The sequence below is a fragment of the Panicum virgatum genome, chromosome 7N (genome assembly GCF_016808335.1).
Source record: "Panicum virgatum strain AP13 chromosome 7N, P.virgatum_v5, whole genome shotgun sequence".
NCBI classification, from domain to species: domain Eukaryota; kingdom Viridiplantae; phylum Streptophyta; class Magnoliopsida; order Poales; family Poaceae; genus Panicum; species Panicum virgatum.
The window spans coordinates 17,196,246-17,218,678 of record NC_053151.1 but is presented as its reverse complement, the minus strand read 5'-3'; the positions used below and the strand labels follow the sequence as shown (position 1 = coordinate 17,218,678).

At 46.7% G+C, this 22,433-nt stretch overlaps 1 protein-coding gene across 5 annotated transcripts; it reads right to left on the bottom strand.

Annotated features, from left to right (window-relative positions):
- Nucleotides 1–317: 317 nt before the first annotated feature.
- LOC120683663 lies at nucleotides 318–3,175 on the bottom strand. 5 transcript variants are annotated; one of them, XR_005678872.1, is made up of 4 exons: nucleotides 2,014–3,175; nucleotides 1,724–1,885; nucleotides 872–1,028; nucleotides 318–640 (listed from the first exon to the last, which is right to left on the bottom strand). XR_005678872.1 is itself a non-coding variant. In XM_039965755.1 (4 exons), the coding sequence occupies exons 1-4, from the start codon at nucleotides 2,620–2,622 to the stop codon at nucleotides 910–912; spliced, it is 417 nt and encodes a 138-aa protein (XP_039821689.1). In that variant the 5' UTR covers nucleotides 2,623–3,175; the 3' UTR covers nucleotides 709–909. The 5 variants fall into 5 exon arrangements, 1 of the variants encoding a protein (XP_039821689.1); XR_005678874.1 differs by having other exon boundaries at nucleotides 905–1,028; XM_039965755.1 differs by lacking the exon at nucleotides 318–640 and having other exon boundaries at nucleotides 709–1,028; nucleotides 2,014–2,075; nucleotides 2,549–3,175.
- Nucleotides 3,176–22,433: the final 19,258 nt, after the last annotated feature.

Sequence of the window (22,433 nt, the reverse complement as noted above, 5' to 3'; positions counted from 1 at the left end):
TTGGAGATGAGGAATTTATTAACCTCTGCCGGCTACGAGTTAGCTGCGGCGTTGAGCCTGTCACCGCCTCAGACTGCCCCGAGCACCGAGCACCGAGCCGCCACCCGAAGCCCAGACGCCGCCACCCGCGCACTGGATTGCTGCACCGCGCTCGCTCGGGAGTTGTGGATGGGAGATTTAGGGTTCTATGGTTCACTAGTAAGGTGCCTGTGCTAACGCCACGGATAAATTGCAGACTTACAAAATAAATACGGATTCCAAAGTTCATTTTCCGGTAGTTATATAATCCCAAATTGCACCACAGTATTAAACAAACATGAGCACTAATAATGAAGTCACCATATTGATTAAGTGGTTCAGTTCATATGGCCGAACATGTCTACCAGAATTCTACCCTGAACAAATAGGATCCATGACATAGTGCTTCATCAGTACATAGTGCCATCGCAGTCATTACATTACATACATTACAAAAGAAGTTCATCGGCCGGTTCACTATTAATCAGAAATAGGTCCTTCATGCTTCTGACAACATTTGGTCGAGGAGCAGCTGCATCCTTAAGCCTTTTCACAACCATATCTCCAGTTCGAGGAAGTCAAAGATTGAAGCCAACATCTCCTTCTCAACTATTGAGCATACCTGCAGAACAAGACTCCCTGAATAACCAGCATTGCCACCCATGACATTTAAACGTCCAGGTGCCCTTGCTATATATATATTTCCTTGTGCAAAGGTACCAAGTGGAAAACCATTATAACATATCATTCATTTATTCATCATTTCGAGTGATTTACTTCAGTTATCCATGTATAGGAATAAGAAATAGAAAGAGAGAAAAGGAAGGGGATCTGAGAGAAATGGAAGTAAAACCTTTGCCTGTACACAAGAGGGAAATAATAATACATTTGTTATTGGTGCCAGACTGCATCTGCGGGCACACTCCGGCTGCAACTGAAACAGTGTGCAAAGGTGCCTGCAAGCACTGAGCCCACAGCAATATGTACATTCTTGAACAAACCAAAATGTTCTGCAAACGGAGGAAAGGGTTAACATATTCTGATAAAAGGAGTTGTTAACAGTATCAGCTGGACGACTCTCAATTCTCAAATTTGCCTTCAAAAGTTTTACTGTTGCCCAAATTATTGATGCTAATCCAGAGATGCCAATGAATGAAATGTTTTCAGATTACACAACTAACCACATTTTTCCTGAACTCTAGCTTGGAAACTGCGTTTGCTACACTGAACTCCGGCACTCCGCTGCCCAGTTCTGCCCAGAACACACAAGAAAAATTCTTCCAAAAAATCGGGAAAGGATCTCGCTTGGTAAGGTAGACATATTGGTGTCAGTGTCAAAAGGGGATAACCATCTACGCTGCTGTTTGATAAGCAAGATAGAAATGCCAGAGTCTACGCTGAAAATAGCTTGTATGAAAAAAATAATCACACCTCTGCTGTTGTTCCGACAGAAGCAATAGTATGATGTCCATCACTTGCACTTTGATAAGCATGAACATGGCATTGGATCATTGTCAATTATAAATACAAATGTAAAAAGGCATCACAACAAGGAGAGGTGGCACCCACCACACCTATCATATATGGCGCATCAACATGATTAACAGCCTTGTCAATAGCTTCTACTAATCTAGGCTGAATTACTCGAAGAGGTAGGAAAGCTTCAGGAAACAAAACAACACCTGCAAAGGTTTCATAGCATTACCTTTAATATTTGGAGCAATCGAACACCCAATGAGTGTCGAGTGAGCACTAATTATCTCCGGTTGAAATTCTTCAAGGAATACTATTCCACGCTTGAGGCTATATTTACAGTTTACTATGTTCTTAAGGTTGCCAAATTTCCCAATCCTAATCTCCATCTCCTCTGGATGATCAGAGTGCCATGTATTTTCAGAAATACTAAAACCATCAATTATACAACTATATCACCGCGAAACCCCGATGTCGCAATGAATGGTAAGAAAGGGGCGAGGGCCAGGGGTGGGTTCAGACCTGAGGAAAGTGTCGACGCAGGAGGATGAGCCGTCGTCGTTGACCTCCTCGACCAGGAGCTCCAAAAATCAAAATACCATAGTCACTAAAATGAATAGCTACTAAAATGATATGCACACAGTTCAATATTAACGCATATATGACTTCTTATGGGATATGTGAATGGGATCAGCAATCAGGTTTTAATTTAAGTTGTAAGCAAGCATGCTTCAACAGGAATATGTAGGTAAACTCATTGAAAGGCTAGTGATACGGATTAAACTTTCTTGGTCTACTGTACCATAGTCTGCATATTCATTTTGACTCACTGAAACTTTTGAAACTATATTCAACTATTTTCAAAAAGGTTCGCATCATTAGTTTCTGACTTCCCATCCTTAGCAAAGCCTAAACTGCTGTCTAAGCCTAACTTTCCATCCGACGGTAACTGCTGCGAGGCCAATCAACCCACCCTACTAACATCAAAGCACCACAGAACTCAACAAATCAGACCCTGTCAACACCAGAAGCATGAACCACAGCTGTCTAAGCAAACCTTCCGATGGTTCGCTTGTGGCGAGTAGGTGAAATAGTTGATGAGTAGCGAGATGATCGCTGAAATCTTCTCATGCTCCCCAGCGGTTGCAAGCTGCTTCACGATCCCCTCAATCTGTACAAGATCACACAGCAACAAAAATTACACCTTAAATCCCTCTTGATTGTTCGAAAACCATGGCCCCGCGATGATGCAGAGCGCGTCTGCGGCCATCGGTGGAGAATCCTCCACAAAGATCCCCCCCCCCCCCCGCCGCTGGTAACAGCCTCCCAATCGCCGGCGATCGCCGCATCGGCTGCACCCCAACCCCACGGACCACGAAGGCCGAGCCAACCCTAACCCGACGTACGGGCCAAGCTCCAAGGCGATGAAAACAGGGACCACGACCAACCGGAAGAACACTGCGTCGATGCAGATCCATCCAAGGGAGGCATAGATCCGGTGAGGGACAGGGCGGATCAGGAGCTCGGCGGCCTCCGGCGACCTAAAACGGAGGTGGAGAAGACGACCTAGGTTTCGGGGCTGAGGGAGAGAGCAATGCATGCCAGAGCGTGCGGTGTCAGGCGGCGCGGGCGAGTGCGCGGCGGCGGCGGCCGGCGCGGGTGAGCGGCGGCCGGCACGGGTGAGCGGCGGCCGGCACGGGTGAGCGGCGGCAGCATGCGTGGGCGAGCGCGGGCGGAGGCCGGATCCATCAGGCGGCGGAGCACAACTGGAGCCCGGAGGCGGGGCCCGTCGGGCGGCCGCAGGGTGCGCACGTCCCGGCGGCGGCCTGAGTCCGCAGGCGGCTCGCGGGCGGAGGCCGGAGACGGCGCACGTCTAGGCGGCCGCGGCGGCCGGATCCAGTAGGCGGCGGAGCGCGGCCGGAGCCCGCGGGAGGCACGCGGGCGGAGGCCCGAGAGGGCGCGTGTCCAGGCGGCGGCGGGGAGAGCAGGCTTGGAGGGAATAGGAGCACCACCCAAAAATGAAAATTGAGTAGCGCCTGGGGTTTGAACCTGGGCTGCCGTGCGCAGGAGAGGGGGCACGCGCGGGACGGAGGAGCAATTGGCGGATGATGAGCGTTGAAGCGGCGGGTCCATATAACATGGACCGTTGGATCGCGTTGAAGCTTTGTTAGAGGCAATTTGAGCCTCATCACTCTCTCAGCGGGGGACGCATAACTGGGTGGCCATAGCAAAGAAAACTTTGTGCTTTAGAGGATGGATGCGTGCACATACGGCCCGGGTTGGGCTGGACCCCGACTGGGGCTGTGCCCTGGTCTCTCTGTCCGGTTTGTGTTTATGCCATTTCATTTAAAACAGCAGGTTCTGCTTCATCAAAATTTTACTAAAAGATTTATCTTAACCTATATTACTATATAAAAGTTAAAAAGTTAAAATAATTTATTATCGATATTAGATCACCATATCTTTCACAGGTGGTCAACATGTCTCTGGTTTCGAGGTTTGAACAATGTGATGGAGATCCATATTTTGATGAATCTACATGTCAGATATAGAGACTATAAAAAAGGATGAAATTTATATTTTTAGTAAATCTAAAATATTTTGATGGAAAAGCAATTTTTTTTCACCCAGCTCATCTAATGTACCCAGCTTCACCTTTCCTTAAGCGTCCACCAATCAAGTTTTCACCTATCTTAGAAGTTTAGCGGTTAGATTTTGAAAACAGTTAATAGCTAAACTACACGCAAGTTCAATAGATGTAAGAGCATCTCCAGCAGGGTGACTAAATGGGCTACAATCTTCATATTTGCTTGGTGGGTGCCAAAATTTGATCTCCAGCAGTCCTTTCAAATGGGCTGTCATTTTGGTAGGCCTTCTAAATTTCTCCCCCCACCCTCACCCCCAATTTGGTGGCACCCTATTTGGGCTGCCAACTGTGGGTCCCACTGTTTTTTTAGTTTCGACCGAGCGACCCGCACGCGGCCCTCCTAGCGGCGAGCGGCTCCCGCCCCACCGCCGCCCCCGCCCCGCCCCCGCCGACGACACGCCACCGGCCTCCCTAGCCGCCGACGCCGGCCTGCCCGCCTCCAATCCGCCTTCTCCCCGGATCCGCCGCAGGCGCCTGCTTCTTGCCGGCCGCGGTGCGCGTCCTCCCATCCGCCTTCGCTCCGCCAGAGGCCCACCACCACCCGGCCTCCCCGCTGCCCGAGGACCATAGAGCTCCGCGCCGCTGCTGTAGACGAGCGCGTCGAAGGCGACCGGGTCCGCGCCGCAGGCCCCGACAGCACACGCGGCCTTGGCGATGGTCATGCTGGTTGACAGCACGCACTCGAGCCGCCCGCCGGTGGCGGCGTCCGTGACCAGCGCCGTGTCGACGGCTCTCCTCAGGCGCTTGGCGTCCGGCTGGCCGTCGGTGCCGTAGCAGTCGGCGGCGAGGACGAGAAGGCCCTGCCGCTGGTCCGGTGCGAAGTCGGCGGCCGCCCCGGCGGCGCCGGCCTGGCGGTCCTCCGCGCGGCACTGGCAGAGCGCGTCCATGATGGCCGCGGCAGAGCGCGTCCATGATGTCCGCGGCTGAGCACTCCCCGGCCCCGGCCTTGAGGTCGTTGGAGGCGTCGATGGAGATGGACAGGCCGCAGAGCGAGTCCGAGAGCGACGAGTCATCGCCGGACGAGGTGGAGCAGCTTGTACTTCTCGGTCTTGGAGACGCGGCCGAACGCGTACACGACGACGTGTTAGCTCTCGCGGCGGCCCCACCCTCCCCTGCCTTGTTCTCCTCCGAGAGACCATGTGGAAGCACAGTTATGGCGCCGGTGGCCGGGTAGAGCACGCGGCCTCTTTCACTTGGAACTGAATTTCTTTTATTTCCTCTAGGTTGGTGCGGTATGGTGCTTGGTTACGAAGTGGAGCACCAGGAACAATGGCGATTTAGTGTTCAATCCCTCTCCTTGGTGGTAGCTCTGGTGGTATTTCCTCGGGAAACACATCTTCTTATTCTTGTAACACATCAAAAACAACACTAGACAAAAGTAGAGGGCAAGTCATTAGTGACAAGAAAATTGTCCTTGTACAGGAGTACATAGAACATGTCATTAGGTTCACTCAACTCTTTTAAATTGTCTTTCCTAGCCATCATCACTAAACCCTCTTTTCCCTTTGGCTCAGTTCTCTGCAACTATGGAGTTTTATTTGGATTTGGAAACACTCCCTCACTATTTATGCGGGTCACTCGCAAATGGTTCTCACTTTCTCACTGTTTTCTTTTCATATCATCCTTCAAAATTTCCTCGGGGGATAAAGAAAGCAAAGTAATTCACTCTCTTTTGTACACGAGAACAACCTTGTTATCACGAATACAAATCTGAACATCTCGTTCATACAACCATGGCCTTCCCAAAAGCAATTGGCATGCTTGCATGGGCACCTACGTCACACTCAACATGATCATTGTATCTTCCAATAGAGAAAGGAACGGTTACAATGTTGCTCACACACAGCATACTACACTCATTTAACCATTGGATCTTGTATGGAGACAGATGATGCCATTGTTTTAGTCCCATTCTCGCAACCAATTCTTGACTTGCAATATTATTGTAGCTACCATTATCAATAATGATGATGCACAACTTATCCTTGATCATGCCTTAGGTTTGAAATAGATTGTGCCACTAATTATTCTCTTCTTTCACAGCAGTAATACTAAGCACTCATCGAGAAATGAAACAATTATTGTCTCCTTTATTGTGTTGAATTTGCTCACCTTCATCATGCTCAATTTCTTCATCATATCTTGGAGCTTCTTCCTCCGGTTCACTTTTAGATTCCCATTCACCTTGCTCATTTACAATCATGGTCCTTCGACTAGGACACTGAGCAGCAACATGTCCTCGTCCTTGGTACTTGTGACAAATAATGCCTCAGCTATATGAAGAAGCAGCAGTAGCTGTTGCAACAGAGGGGGTTGTTGTACTTGCAGCAGATCATTATTTTTCTTCCTGAATTTCAAGGGAAGAGGCAGTAGAAACCATTTCTTTGCAGCACCAAAAGATGGAGAAGTCCTAGAAACAACTCCTTGTGATCTTCCCCCAACAATAGAGGTACCGAGCTGTTGCCGATGCCATGGAGCTAAAAGGGATCAACTCTCTATTGACAGCCTATTCTGGACCATTTTGACCATCAAATATCGTGCAAAATATGAGCATCGAAGGGAATAAATGTTAGCATAGGATGATTTATTGATGAATTCCACAGATGCTAGTCTGAAAATGTGCGTAGGTGAATTTGGGCCAAAAATACAATAAACTAGTTGTTGGTGTCTCTTATGCTCAATCTGAATAGGTATTATGCAAGCACACAGAATCACTGGTGTAGTACTTCACCACGGAGTATTCCGGGGTATCGTGAAATCCTTAGGGAAGCACTATGGTAAAGTGTATCGTAAATTGTAGTGGCAACCTTTACTGAATCTATCAACCGACGAATTCAGTAGGGATAAGCCAGATAACGGGTAAGGATAAATGGCCAATCTATGACCGTTTGACACACATGAGATTCTATACCTTAGAGAGGTAGCAGCTGGGAGGACAATGAGCGGAAAAGGACTCCTGAAATACTTCTAAACTACTGAGCTAGCCTCACTAGAACTAATCTAAGCTTCTGTCTTGATGCCAACACCTGGAGCTTACGTCGGCGGCCTAAGAGAAGGACTCAGAGAGGGATGAGAAGGGAGTCCTACAGCCTTCGGCAACTACTGCTATGAAAACACCCAAACGTGGTGGACTACAAGGGACGAACAAGGCTGTCACCACTTCCACCTACCACTGCGGTGCCGTGGGGTGGAACACACTTCCTAGCTAGTACTGAGTCAGACACCACGTCTGCTCTCGATACCAGGATTTCTCTTGAGGCCTTCAAGAGAAATCCCCCTCAACCAAGTGAACTAACTTGAGTTGCACTAGTACGGGCGAGAAAACCTGTAAGACAAGCTCCGACAGGCAAGAAAGGTAACTTAAATTGGACTAGAGGTAAACTACTTCCGCAGACAAGCACTAGTACTTAAGAAGATAAATAACTTGCGGAAAGTAAAGCTGACTCAAGTAAATAAAGAAGATTACTTATATTAAAATAGTCAAAGGAAAAGATACAAGAGCTTATACCGAGCTCCGATGACGACTCCAGATTCCCAAGACAAGCTAGACTCGACTCTAACTCCCAACTACTAACCTACTCTAGACTTGAGAAGAGAGAAGTGCTCCTTTGAGTGTGTGTTTACAAGTGATGGAGAGGGTCCTTTTTATAGCCTTCCAAGGGCAGTTGATGGACGGTAATTCAGGTAGCGCCGAGTGTACGCAACTGTAGAGGCGGTGCTTAACTTCCATGCGAAGCCTAGAGCCGAGAGGCTGCAAAGTGGGGCCAGGCAGCCCATCCTAGGCCGGCCGGCCTAGGAGTGTGGCCATCTGTCCACCGCCTTCTTCTGGACATCCCTGATTGCTCCTGGATGTCGGTTTGACGGTTGCTTAACTCTGACGCGTGGACACCTAGGCCGGGCGGCCTGGGGGAGGTCGAGTAGTCTGCCTCAGGAGCCCTTTGGCCCTCCATTTCGCCGACGTTGTAGATCAATGCTCCACAATGCCTCTGAGGTGGGTGGTTTCCCCATTTGACGATCTAGGCACTGGCTTGTGTGTCTTCTGCTTGATCCTTGTGCCTTCTGGGTCCACCGACTGAATCTGAGATGTTCGCCTCGCTCTGGAGCATTATGAACGTGTCACGTTGCTCCTATAAAAATATTGCACCCATGTATGTGGAGGTGTCAGGCCATCCTGTCAGACCCGGGGCAGCGGGATTGCTTATAGACTTAGAATATTCTAGAGTATGGGATAGCTCATGGATGTACCTTACCTCCCTTGTAACTACCCGAACAGGCGTAGAACTAGCTACAGTACAAAGGAAACTACCCGATTGTGTTGTAGTAGGACTCCAACTATACTCGGCTAGGACTTTCCATGTAACCTTGTCCCCTCAGATATATAAGGGTGAGCAGGGACCCTCTCAAAACATCAACACCTAAGGCAATACAAATTACCACTCAGGACGTAGGGTATTACTCAACTCGCGGCCCGAATCTGTCTAAATCTTTGTGTTCCATGCACCAACGAGTTCCAGGGCAGTCGTTCCCTACCTACAAACCTTACTTCTAAGGGTATCCCAGAGTAGGCTTGGCGGTAAACACCGATAGCTGGCGGGTCAGGTAGGGGCTTCGGCGAGTTCATCGGCGAATTTGATGGCCGAATCAAGCGATGCCAACAACGTGCCTGAGGGTACAACTCTCGTTTTCGGTTCCTGGGCTTACATGGCTGACGGATCGGGAGGCTTCTCTAGTCACCTCGTCACGGCCAATTCGCCTTAGCTGAAAACCATGAACCAACCTGCCGAAATCTGCGAGATTACAGAACTCGACAGAAAATGAGCTCCACTCGAGCTCAGTTCGGATACCACAGAAAATGTGTCAACTCCAACTCGAACCCATGAGTCAGCCGAGTTCGATACAAACTCTGATTTTGAAAATCTTCACTTTTCCGAAACCCTCGGAAAATACGTGACTTATCTCAAGTCAATCAAACACCCTAAGATCGTCAACTCAGAACTACTCGATGGAGTAGATCGGGTCTCACGATCAATAGTGGGATGCATCAAACTTGCAGAATCCGCTCTTGGCTCGTCTAAAACACAGCAGAGCCCAGAAGTATTGAACTCATCACAGGAACGGTTGGGCGACACACTCTCAGGGATCAATGGAGTAGAGTCTAAACTCATCGACTGCGTCAAGATGGCCGAAAGCACTCTGCAAAACACGAAGCAGAATTCGGAAGGAGGAATCTGCGGGAAATTTGGAAAGACAAACCCCCGGCTTGCTCGGATGGGACCGTCTCCTTCCCGAAAACCTCAGAACCCTTCACCGAAACCTGCTCGCGATTGGACTCCTAAACCAACTGACATCTCTGATTCCCTATTCGATCAGGATTTCGATTAGTTCATGAATAGTCTCGACAACTTCGAACCATTCGATGACCTCGAAGACTGGTCAGACAACGTCGACTTGTTCATGGATGCTATGGCTCATCCACCCCAGGATGCAGATGCGCTCTGGGAATTGGTCAAGCTCAAAAAGGAAAAACCCAAAGCTCCTGAACAATCTAGCAGGTCGATATTTGACAAACCCTGGATTAAGGAGCCAGAAGAATTAACTCCTACACAATCGTGGCTACACTGGATGAACGAGAACGCCCTCTGCGTAGAGATGGGCATCCCGCTCCTCACTCACCCAAAGCACACATACTCCAAAATTGGTGGCCTAACCGATTCCGACTTCGAGTACTCTTATGACCCGGAGGATGAACTGGATGACCTAATACAATACAGCAAGGAAGTCGAATCCAACTCGGCTAAGAATTCCAAGTCCGATCAGGACTCCCTCCCAAACTTGGTCATATATGCAGCACCACAATTATGGAAAGTGAGCTGGAAGGAGACACAAGATCCTAAGGCTCTCAGCTCTCAGCCAATAGATCTTCCCTTCTTGCAGAGCACCCCGCTAGACCCGTCAGCAAGCAATCAAAACCAAGAAATTCAGGATCTCTGTCACGAAATCCTCATGGTTCGCATCTCTGAAGTCCATGAACCAAAGGATGATTCGACAGAGCGTCTTAACCTCGATGACTACAATTCTGATGACTATGATGAGTACCTTTTCAACAACATGGAAACTACTCCTCCTGCAGTCACAGAAGCCCAAGCTGCTATCAAGCAAGACCCGCCTGCACCTCCTCCAGCAGTCACTGTGACCGTTCAATCGGAAGAGCAGCCCGCAGCGGAGGATCTCTATGAACGTCGTCGCCTGCTTAACCAGAAAAGGGCGTTCAGGCGCCAGAGCGTCGCCAACCGCCAGCAAGATCAACAAGGCGACAACTACGACTACTCCAACAACGATCTCCATAATGTGATCAACATTGGTCCTGATGCATGCAACGTCATCATCTCAAGGAGAAATGAGCGCAAGAAAATAGAGGCTTACAACCTCTCTTCGAACTACCGCATCCCAGCACACACCTCCGCATCCTTCATGAAGCGCAAGCCAGCAAGTACCCTCCCTCAGAATAAGCCTCGCACCCAAACACTATGGAGAAACATCTCTCGGTGGAGACAAAATCAACAAAACGCTCCTACATAAGTGCTTCATGCACCCAAAGAGCTCTCATTTGATCTTCGAGTGCAACTTACTCCGCAAGGCACTTGGGGCACCATTGGTAAAGGAGACTTTACCCAAAATCTAGTCGATTACTATCTCGATTAGTATTCCCCCTGAATATTTTTACTCAATTATGTAAACCATTGCTCAAGACTATGGGCAAGGGGTAGGTCTTACGAGTCAAAGTTTGTCATTTTACAATCGATGTAATCACGACAAGTCTTTCATAAAAGTTGATTTCCTTATAAATCGACTACCTCACACTCGTTCATCTGACCTATACCCCACGAATAATACTACTCCAAAAAATCTTTGCTCAACATAGAGCAATAATCGAGCAGATCTTTGATCAAATGGTTTACTTCAAGTACTCTTAAGATGGTTTCATCTTGGATAACCCGACGGGGTTCATCCTAATAGATCTATCTTAGAAATTACTCCAGTCCTTGGTTAGGACAACCTACTTGCTGGGTCGAGTTAGTTTTGGATATTCTTACGATGGTTTCGTCTTGGGTAACCCGACGGGGTTCATCCTAACAGATCTATCCTAGGAATCACTCCAGTCCTTGGTTAGGACACCGTACTCGTTGGCTCGAGTAGATTTTGGATATTCTTACGATGGTTTCGTCTTGGGTAACCCGACGGGGTTCATCCAAACAGATCTATCCTAGGAATTACTCCAGTCCTTGGTTAGGACACCCTACTCGCTGGCTCGAGTAGGTTTTGGATATTCTTAAGATGGTTTCATCTTGGGTAACCCAACTGGGTTCATCCTAACAGATCTATCTTAGGAGTTACTCCAGTCCTTAGTTAGGACACCTTACTCACTAGCTCGAGTAGGTTTTGGATATTCTTAAGATGGTTTCATCTTGGGTAACCCGATGGGGTTCATCCTAATAGATTTGTCTTAGGAATTACTCCAGTCCTTAGTTAGGACACCCTACTCGCTGGCTCGAGTATGTTTTGGATATTTTTAAGATGGTTTCATCTTGGGTAACCTGACGGGGTTCATCCTAACAGATCTATCTTAGAAATTACTTCAGTCCTTGGGTAGGACACCTTACTTGTCTTGCTCGAGTAAGTTTAGGATATTTCTAATATATTTTCATCTTGGTTAACTCGACGGAGTTCATCCTAACAGGTCTATTTTAGAAATCAATCCAGTCCTTGTTTAGGACACCCAACTCGCTGGCTCGATTAGTTTGAGGATATTTTCTTAAAAGTTTTTCCCACTTGGGTGACCAGTCAAGGTCTATCCTAACCGGTCAACTTAAAAAATTACTCAAAAATTCAAGGAGCATAACGAAAAATAAGCTCCATGTTCTCCAAATACTCGATGTAAGTCTCCCGCTTGCTTGAACCACCGAGGGTGTTACACTAAGGACTTGCTTCCCTGAGTACATGTTCGGAGTTCTTCTGTATGCTCGGGCCACAAAGTTCATAAGGTGTTCTATTTGTCTCGGTACTTCGAGTAATTGTCGAGAGTCTGTCGTTTGCTTGGACAAACAAACTCATATGAGCACCGCTCTAACCCAAATATTTCCCTCAAAAGGAAAATTGCATCAGGCTATGGCCTAACTATCTTTCTAAAAAAGTGCTTTTCCCACTTGGATAATCTTACGAGATTCAATCCTAATCGGTCAGCACTAGAGTTCTGAATAAGAACCATGCTACTCGACTTTACTCGAGAATACTCCGTCTCTTAAGGCGCCTATGGATACAACACTTTGTGTCTACCTCCAAAATCGAGTAGGCGCGATGCCGCCTGAACCCATGAGGTTCTGTAGATGATACTTTCTAAGTATTACTACTCAATAGATCACAAGATTGTACAAGTCAAAGGATCGCACAATCCTTGCACATATAAACAAGTACTCGACAAATACACAAATTTAAACATTTGTACATAGAGTACTTGAGGCTCACACGCCAAAGAATTTTACAAGCAACTCAAGGAGATACAGACTTGTTCAAAGTCTCCACTATCTTATCTGCCATGGAGGAGGTCTCTCTTAGATATTGACCAAATTGGTCATCAGGGCAATCAGCATTTGCACCCTCCCCGAGTGGATCCAGCGGAGTACGTGGCCAGTAGGACTTCACCAACCCGAGTACATGTCCTACGTACTGTCGGGTGGTTGTGGAGACATACCTCTCAAAGTTTTCAGGTACTTTATGAAGTCTCCCCGCTAGCATAAACGGTTCATCTTCGCTCCACTCTGGGATCTCCACAAGGTCCTCCACACCTTGAGCAGCATCCTTCACAACTCTTAGCTCTTCAAGCTCCTGCTGCATCAAGTCCCAGGATTCTGATAGGTCCTTGAGTTGTTTGAGGGCCGTCGCCATCTCCCGGTCAGAATCCTCCTTGATCTTCTTGAGCTTTTTAATCTCATTTGCGTTTCGGTACATAAGAATCTTTAAATCTAGTACCAAACTTTCCTCAATCTTTAATGATTTTGATAAAGCTGTGTACTCGATTGAAAAGAAAAATTTATAAACGCCAGGCAAAACAACCTAGTCGATTGCATCTTATATGCTAAAAGACTAACCTTTCTTGGCCTTGGAGAGTTTCTTGTTCTTGTCCTGAAGGGTAGCCTTCTCGGACGAGAGCCTCTTCACCTGCGCTCTCAGAGCATCTAGCTTTGAGTTGTCCTGGGGCTGGCTGCCCCCCTGCTCTAACACCTCCTGTCAAGAATATAAAACAAAAGGATCAGTACATACTACTCGATCTAAATACAAGTACTCGAGTTATTCGACTACTTACACCCAACAGCTTGTAGGCAAGCTTCAGCTTCTCTTGAGGCAGGGCACTTCCCGATGAAACCTGGGAAGTAGTCGCCTGCACCATGGTGACCATTTGTTGCGGCACATCCTTGACTCTTCCCACAGTATTCCCCGGATTTTGGGAATCTAGAGGAAAAAATGAGTTACAAAATCAAACAAGAGGAAAAACAAAGGGAAGTACTCCCTCAGTATAAGGCATTATAAGTTTACCTGTAGGGGTCTCCTTAGGAAGTTTCTCGCCGCCTCCCTCCTCTGGAAGCTTCATGATTCCCTCTTCCTTCGGGAGCTTTTAATCGCTCTTTTCGAGACTTGGGAGTGGCGAATTCAGAAGCATAGAATTTGCCATATCCTTCACCTCATGAGCATCCATCTCTGGAGTGCTTGATGGCTTCTCCGCTGCTGACTTGGGGACTGAATCACCTTCAGTTTCTCCCCTTGCCTCCAGGAGTGCGTTACTGCAAAGACGAACTAGTTAAAATGCATTGATACATAGTCAAAATCTACAAACAAGTTCAAGAAACTTACGTAGATGCCCTTGTTAAGGCAAGCTTCCTCATGCCGAACTTAGGGGGCGGCCTAGTGATCACGGCCCTGCCACCCATATTTCCGGCATCATTTGTATTGGAACTACTCGCCACCCGAGTAGTCCCAGTCCCCTTTGATGGGTTCGCTGTAGTGGAAGGGACGGTTTGTCCCACCACAACATCATCCCGAGATGCTGTAGTCCGCGGCATTTTTGCCACAGGACTTGAAAAGTGGAAATACAAATCAAAGAAAGCAAATCCAAAACAGAAGTACTCGGTTGCAATCAGCTAGCTACCTACCTGTTGCTAGTAGCCTGCGAGGAGCTGCTACGCTTCCTCACCGTCGATCGTGTACCCTTCTGGTGTCCTGCTTGGGTATCCGTGCTCGAAGTGGGGCTATGCTCCCCATCAATTTTCTCTCCAGCCGCCTTGTCATCTGCACAACCAAGATTAGATATTAGTACTATCCATGTAAATTTCCATGAAAAGATTCTTGGATTTGGTTGGCAATGAAAGAGCGCTAGGGAAAAAGATAAAAAGGATGATTAAGTGCCTGACAACAGAGGACTGCTCTTAAAAAGTTCAACGTCCTCCTACAGAGAAGCAAATGCTATTAGACTATTGCTAATACAAAGTACTCGATGAATATATTTCGACTACTTTTGTTCATACCTATTTTGGAGGATTTGCAGCCGAGAAAGTATCAGGGACAATAGGTACATCTTTCGCATTCTTAAGCAGTCGCTGAATTCGACAAAATAATTCTTCATTTGAGATCTCTTCCTCTGGGAACCTTGATGAATCAGTTGTTCCCTGATACTGAAGGCCGAACGTTTCTCGAGCTTGCAATGGCTGGATTCTTCTTTTCATCCAGTCGAACACAATAGCCTCTGCAGTCAAATTCTTTTGTCTAAGTTCAGCAATTCTTGCAAGAAGCTCAGGGGTTTGGCTATTTTCAACTAGTTTCTTATTCCATTCAAGCCATTGAATTGGAGGGCCTGGAGTAATTGCTGGCACGCTCTCCCACTGGTTCTCTATGTAAAACCATTTGGGTTTCTAGTCGATTACTTTGCTACTAAGCTTATAGGGGATATGTACTTTGTCCTTCCCCTGTCTAAGCTCAAGACCCGCACCTCCTACTACATCTAGATCATATGAATCTGGCAGCGGCTTAAAATGGAAAAGAAATCGGAAGAGCTTAAAATGGGGCTCGAGTGGAATTCGGGGACAAGTGGTGAAGCTGGATCCTGTAATAATGCATGAGCCCAGAGAAGAAAGCCGAACAAGGGAGCCCCAATCCTTGTTCAAAATAAGGGGCAAAAGCTATGATTTCGCCCATATTTTCATACGAACGATTTTCATCAAAGGCAGGACGCCATTGGATGATGGATTTCTCCGGCAAAAGACCATTTGAAACTAGGATTTCCATGTCAGAGTCGGAACACTTACCTTGCACCCATCCCTATTCGCTGGTTGGCTCTGCAGTAACACCCTTGCCCTTGCTCGACTTCTTGGGAGCCATCCGGAAATTCAAAGGGCGCTTCACGCGCATACAATGGCTAAACCCTAATGGATTTAGGAGCAAGGGACAGCAAGGAGTTTTAGATCTAGAAGCTTGAGGCAAGGAGCAAGAACAGATCTAAATAGTAAGAAAGGGAGAATGGCAGACGGTGGGGTCAAAACCTAGTTTACCATACTATTTTATAATAATAGCAGTGGCAAAATGGTAAAATACCCAGAAGGGTAACAGTCAGTTACCAATTGCGGAAAAAATGGGATTTTCTGAGACATTTCTTTTTTCTGAGATTATATTCCGGAAAAAGAAAACACTCACATCCCTTGACAACTACTCGACTTATCTTCCTTCTCCCGGGATTGCATTCCAGAACAAAGGAAAAGTACTCGACACAGTACAACTAATCGATATTACAACTCGAGTACTTTTTCCTAACTAGCTTTGCAACGACTCGGACCTGCATGCACACCTCCTGGATCTCCCGGAGCTTCTGGTGGAGACCTGCTACAGCTAGATCGGCCCGAGGCCGTGACAAAGTACAATCTTCTTATTCCCATTAAGCGAATAATGATATTCGTATTCTGGGAGAAAAGATTCAAGAGTAAGGAGGCAGATTATAGTAATCACCTCGCAAGATCTCTTGTAGCATCATGCATAGAAATTTCTCCTTCTCCCTGAATACGTTGTGACAAGATTAAGTCTCCCCACCAGAGATGCAAGTTTTTGGGCACCCAGAAACAGGCAATCCCAAGAGTATGACACAACTAGATGTCACTCATCTCCTGAAACCCTGCCTCATTGGAATATGCAAGGACATGATGTCCAAAATGGATCCGCAGAGAAGCGGGTTTGCAGGGTTTGGTAGCAGGGACTTCTCTTATCACTCGCAAGTTCTCTTTTAGCATCTTTTGCTAGAAAACACTATGCAAATCTTAGGAGGGCGAGGGCAGGAACACCAAGCATGAGTCATGGCTTCAGTCTAGTGGTGCTTCTGGTAACACGCCTCTCATCCACCTTTTATAGCCACATGGGGCCTTGCTAGAGGACAACCCGTGATGCTACAGTAGCAGCACTCACGGATATAATAATGATGATTCTCCATACAATAAAGTTTCATATGAGCGTCCAGTAAAGAGATAAACATCCCGGGTTTTATTTTTGAGGATATTATGGGTGCAATCAGTGTGGCATATCCAATCGTATCATTTTTCTGGGATTCTTCCCGAAAAAGGGGTCTTTTCGGATATCAGATCTGATAAAACCTGCAGATATTCTTTGGAATAAAATCTGATGCCACGTCTTAGATCCTTAATTCTAAATCTTTGCTCGGGGGCTACCCACAAGATACGGGATTTTGATTTAAGGCTCGGGGGCTACGGGATATGTGCATCAGAGATTTATTTTTTAAATTTTTGGAAAATAAAGAAGGAAAAAGACTGAAGTGACCCTCAGCCTGATTCTGCGATTCAACCTAAGGATCGGGGGCTACTCCATATGGAGCGCGAGTACTTCGTGCATCATATATATAATCAAAATTTGGGGCTTGAGCACCTTATAGCCTCGAAGCAACCACAAGTACCTGGAGAACTAAGTGACGTACCCGAAGGAAGGCCCAGAAGCAAGCAGAAGGATGTTCGGGCTACCTGAAGTACTTGAAGATGCCCTACCAAGTAATCGACGCCTGCAGGACTCGGCTACGAAGAGCTCGGGGGCTTGTCAGACCCGGGGCAGTGGGACTGCTTATAGGCTTAGAATGTTCTAGAGTAAGGGGTAGCTCATGGATGTACCTTACCTCCCTTCTAACTACCCGAACAGGCGTAGAACTAGCTGCAGTACAAAGGAAACTAGCCGATTGTGTTGTAGTAGGACTCCAACTGTACTCGGCTAGGACTTTCCATGTAACTCTGTAAACCCCGGATATATAAGGGCGGGCAGGGACCCCCTCGAAACACCAACATCTAAGACAATACAAACCACCACACAGGACGTTGGATATTACGGAACTCGCAGCCCGAACCTGTCTAAATCTTTGTGTTTCTTGCACCATCAAGTTCCAGAGCAGTCGATCCCTACCTACAAACCTTACTGCTAAGGGTATCCCTGAGCAGGCTTGGCGGTAAACACCGACACGACCGGCACAGACTATGCCGGGCGGCCTGAATCTTCTCTGATTTCGACCATCTTTGGACAGTGAATTCCTGCAGGCACAACTCATTCAAAACTTGTAGAACTTATTAGAATTAAACAAAATATGTATGGAACATGGTGCAAGAACTCAATTTATTCCCGAGAAGTTGACGGTCAGAACGTGAAATAATGGCCATCAACACCCCCCCAAGCTTAAACTTTTGCACGTCCTCAAGCAAAGCTTAACACTGAGGTTTGGTGGATCAGGAGTTGTATCAATATTTGCCCTCTGCAGGTACCCTGCGCACAGTATATTACTCTATTAGGATGTACATCGAGTAAGTTGGCTCATGCCTATTTGCTCTGGTTGATGGGGCTTCTTTCACATTTCATCCCTTGTCTTGAGCGGTTGGAGGACTGAAGAACCTTCACCGGAATATTTTCCTTTGTTCCTATTTAGGTTCATTCTCAGAATGTTTTGCCACTATGCATAGATATGGTTAAGGTTACCTGAAGGTGCTCTCAATAGCTCAAGGTGTATGATCCTCCCCATGGTCGAAACTTGACCAACTTCTTCCTATTCTAAGGCTGATATCTGGAGTTTTGGGTAGGAAGAGTGTGGCATACCTTGATTACCTGTATTGCTGAGCCGAATAGTGGTTCGCAAGAGGTAGGTACATGATCAAATTCCGATCTTATGGAATCAAAATGTCCAGGGGAGAGGGAGAAATGGACTCACAATTTTGGAAATGTTTTTGGGTCATTTTATTTGAACTCCTCTTTTGAACTCTTTTTTGCTAAGGATCATGGGTACTTCTTTTTATCATTCATTTTTTTAAAGAAGATTACTCCATGTCCTTCCCGATACGAATATTTTTTAGAGGGAATTTATGAAGAAATTTTGATCCTTTTTGGAATGAATAGCACATAGTGGAGATTTTGGGATAGAGTTGTGGTGGAATTGTTTGGCGAAAGTGGATGGCAATAACCGGAGTAGGTGATTGTCGTACCAGACATTTTGAGGCTAGCAAGGAAATGGGTACGCGAAGGAGAAAGACCGACAAATGGCAAGTACCTTTCCTCAAGAGAACTCACCATTCGACAAGGCTCAAAGAAAATCAAGATAGCCTATGGTAGCTTATGTAAGATATAACATTATAGCTCTGGATGGGACATGTAATCCAACAGGAAAACCTCTTACCATGTTTTAGTTTATTCTGAGAATTTCCCTTACTAAGGCATACAGTTTTAATTCCAATGTAGGCCATCTAGAATCCCACAACAACTTAGACTTAGAAATCATGTTAATGCTCCCACGCAAACAGATTTAGAATGTGTCTATTTTGTGCCAACTAGCTCTAGTACTAGATGAGTAAAAAGTTGTAAATGGGGCACATGTAAAGCTCAAATAGAGAAACTATTCAACATTTCCAGGATAAGAGCTTGCACGGATTTCCACACATATGAGACTAATTTATTCTAAACATGGCAACTCTCTCTCTCTCTCTCTTTCTTTTTTCTACTAAAATAACTACTATTACTACTCATGGCTAAGCTGAACGAGTGTGTATAATGACTTACCTAGGCACTGAAAATCTCTCCCCCAAGCTTCAACGAAGCTCAGGACTACTGGTTTGGATGTGGTGGGGCGTAGTAGGTACCATGGTGCCAGTCGTAGGACATAGAGGATAGCATCCGCCAATTCTGTTGTGTGAGGCTGGTGTTGCGATCGAGGTTGTGTCCTATCTCTATGTTGGCGGTCGATTTCGATGATTTTTACCGCCAACATTCCTACAGATTTCATACTTTTGGGACTATATTGTTATGATTTTCACTAACATTAACAAGTTTCACAAGTTTTGGTGACTACTTGAACCCAGGAGTAACATCTGCAAAATTGAGCCAAAATGGGGTGAACCCAAGATCAAGTCACACCAATGTGGGTTTGGCAAATTTCACAAGATAAGGCCGAAAGGCTTGAACCAAGTGAAGTTGAGCCCAAATCCCATGACAACCGGACAACTCAGGACCCAATTCAACTTGAGGAACAACATGGTCCTAGAGATCAATGTGTCAGTGCAACAGGAGCCTGAACCGAGCCAGAGCCGGCCGGCCGGCCTAGGAGAGGCCGGCCGGCCTCTAACTATCACTGTTGGAGCTACGCAACCTCCACCTACTCCGAGAGAAGATCCAGAGCATCCACACAAAGGCGGTGGCCACGTGGCCACATCCCCAGGCCGGCCGGCCTAGGGGAGGCCAGCCGGCCCCACCTGGCAGCCTCTGCTACTCTCCCTTGGCGTGGAAGACAATCTCAACGAATTTACCTGCGTGCAACTGACGCTCAGTCTAGTACCGATCTTAGAGTAGTATAAATAGAGCACCATACCCCTCTTGTAACACACACCAATCCAATGAGAAGAGAGTCTCTTGATACACTCTTGTGTTGAGTAGGAAGAGAGTTAGGTGAGTGCTCTGGTGAAAGCCGAGCTAAAAGGAGCGGACTCGAGTTCTCTCGGTCTTACTCCACTTTTGTATCCACCTCGGAGGAATATACTTGAGTAAGTTCCTTGTCTCAACTTCAGTTTCTCACTAGCTTTACTTTCTGTCTTAGTTACTTGTTAAGTACTTACTTTGATCTGCGGGATCCTGAGTTTGTGTAAGTAGCAAGTTCTGCTTATTTGAGGTTGCTTTCTATCTAAGTACACGGTAGGAGAAAGTAGCTCGAGAGCTATGGGCATGGTACCCAGGCTTGGTAGTTACCTTAGGTTGTGTTCTACCCCACGGAACCGTTGTGGTAGTCGGTAGGTGGTGACAGCCCTATCCGTCATTTGTAGTCCACCACGTTCGGGTGTTTTCATAGTAGTAGTGCAGGTTGCCGTTGGACTCCCCTCTCATCCCTTTTTGAAGTCCTTCCTCTTCCAGCCGCCGAAGCAGATCGAGTCAATAGTTAGCTCATTAACTAGTCAGAGTAGTAGGTTATCTGGAGTTAGGCCCTCTTCTCGTTATCTTCTTCTCGCTGGTTGTGTCCGGTTGAAGATCTCTAAGTTTTGTCGAAGCTTTACCGTTCCTTGGATTCGATATCTCATGTATACTCCCTGGTGAAATCTACAATCGGTCTCTGTGCACTTGCGGAGTAATTTGTTAGGCTAAGGAGTGACAACAAGCTTTCTGGCGCCGTTGCCGGGAAATGGTAGCAACACTAGGCTTAGGGCTAATCAGCCGTATGACTTTCCATCCATCCACATGGAGTTCTCTCATATTTATCCAGTAGTTCCATCTCGCGTGTATTTGGAACCGCCACCATCTTGCCACCCATTCTATACTATGGTTACGAGATCCATCCTTGTCTCGTAGCCATGGTTCGCGCACAGTCCTTCTCTGGTAAGAAGGATGAGTGTCCTTATGCTCACTTGCAAATCTTCGAAGAGAATTGCTCTCTTTTGATTATACCTGGTATGTCCCAAAACACCTTATGATGGAAGCTATTCCCATTCTCTCTGACGGGGGAAGCCAAGTTTTGGTACAACCGGACGGCAAGGAGAGTTGGAGGAGATTGGATACAGCTGAAGGATGAATTTTGCATGTTCTTCTATCCTATCTCCATAGTGATTGCCCATCGGAAACAACTGATATCATTCGAGCAAGGCGATGAATCACTTGGAGTTGCCTGGGCTAGATTCATGCATTTAGTAGACTCCGGGCCACCACGTCAGATGCCGGAGGAAATGCTTATGCAACACTTCTTCTATGGCCTTAAACCGGAAGTTCACATTTCATGAATGTGGCTTCCGAGGGATCTGTCATGTACAGGACAGTAGCCGAAGTCAGAACTCTCCTAGAGAAGGTTCTGAATAGCACTGATTACACTGGTATCTATGACGATCTACTAGAGCCAATAGAGCAGTCCAGCGAGACACAACAGCTTCAATTCCTCTCAGCCACATCCTCTCCACCTCCACCATACATAGAGGAAATAACTGAACCACCAGAGTCCCCAGATCATGAGCCATTTATTGAAGACATGCCTATGTTCGTACCCGATCTCTTCACAGAGAAAGAGTACTTGGAACTCGGCAATGCTGCAAGCATGCCAAAGGAACATAAGTGTATTTGCTCAAGATCTGAGGCATTCATTCCCGAAGTTTCGTTGCAGATAGAGGGTCTTTCTGTGATTATAAGTAAGGAATGGACAGAGGAAGCCGAGGCCAGCAGTAGCATCATACAGATCTACTGTAATCCTAGAGTGCTCCTCTGCACTATTGGGGAGACTGGACCACAAGAAACTTCTTACGACCCAAAGGTCGGGGTGAATGTGATGTACAAAACTTTGGCAAATCACATTTCATCTGAGCCCCTGACCTTCTGTTGGCGCTCCTTAAGTACCCCTTTTATCCCTTGTTTATCCTTGATAATGGCATGAATTTAATATCAAAATCACTAACCGTCCTAACCCCGGCCTAATTATTGGTCATTTTCACACTTGCACATATATTTTGGAGGAACTTCGTTTTTGCAGGTTTTTGGTCTATTTTGGAGCATGAAATGATGAGCCCCATGATCGAGCGCTAACACGGAGAAAGACGAAGGCCAAAGCCCAAAGGGAGGACCAAAGCCCATGTTGATTCGAAGCCCATTCACACACATCCATCCTCCAAGAGAGCCCAAAGGACCGAGCCCACGAAGATGAGATCAAGATACTTCGGGATTAAGCAAAGCAAATGAAGATTTAAGGAAGGATTCCCTATCC

Coding starts and splice junctions, on each gene's coding strand:
- LOC120683663 (XM_039965755.1), bottom strand. CDS start 2,622: ATGAGAAGATTTCAGCGATCATCTCGCTACTCATCAACTATTTCACCT. Junction 1,886..2,013: donor TGCGTCGACACTTTCCTCAG/GTCTGAACCCAC, acceptor CTGATCATCCAG/AGGAGATGGAGATTAGGATT. Junction 1,029..1,723: donor GATTGCTCCAAATATTAAAG/GTAATGCTATGA, acceptor CTCCGTTTGCAG/AACATTTTGGTTTGTTCAAG.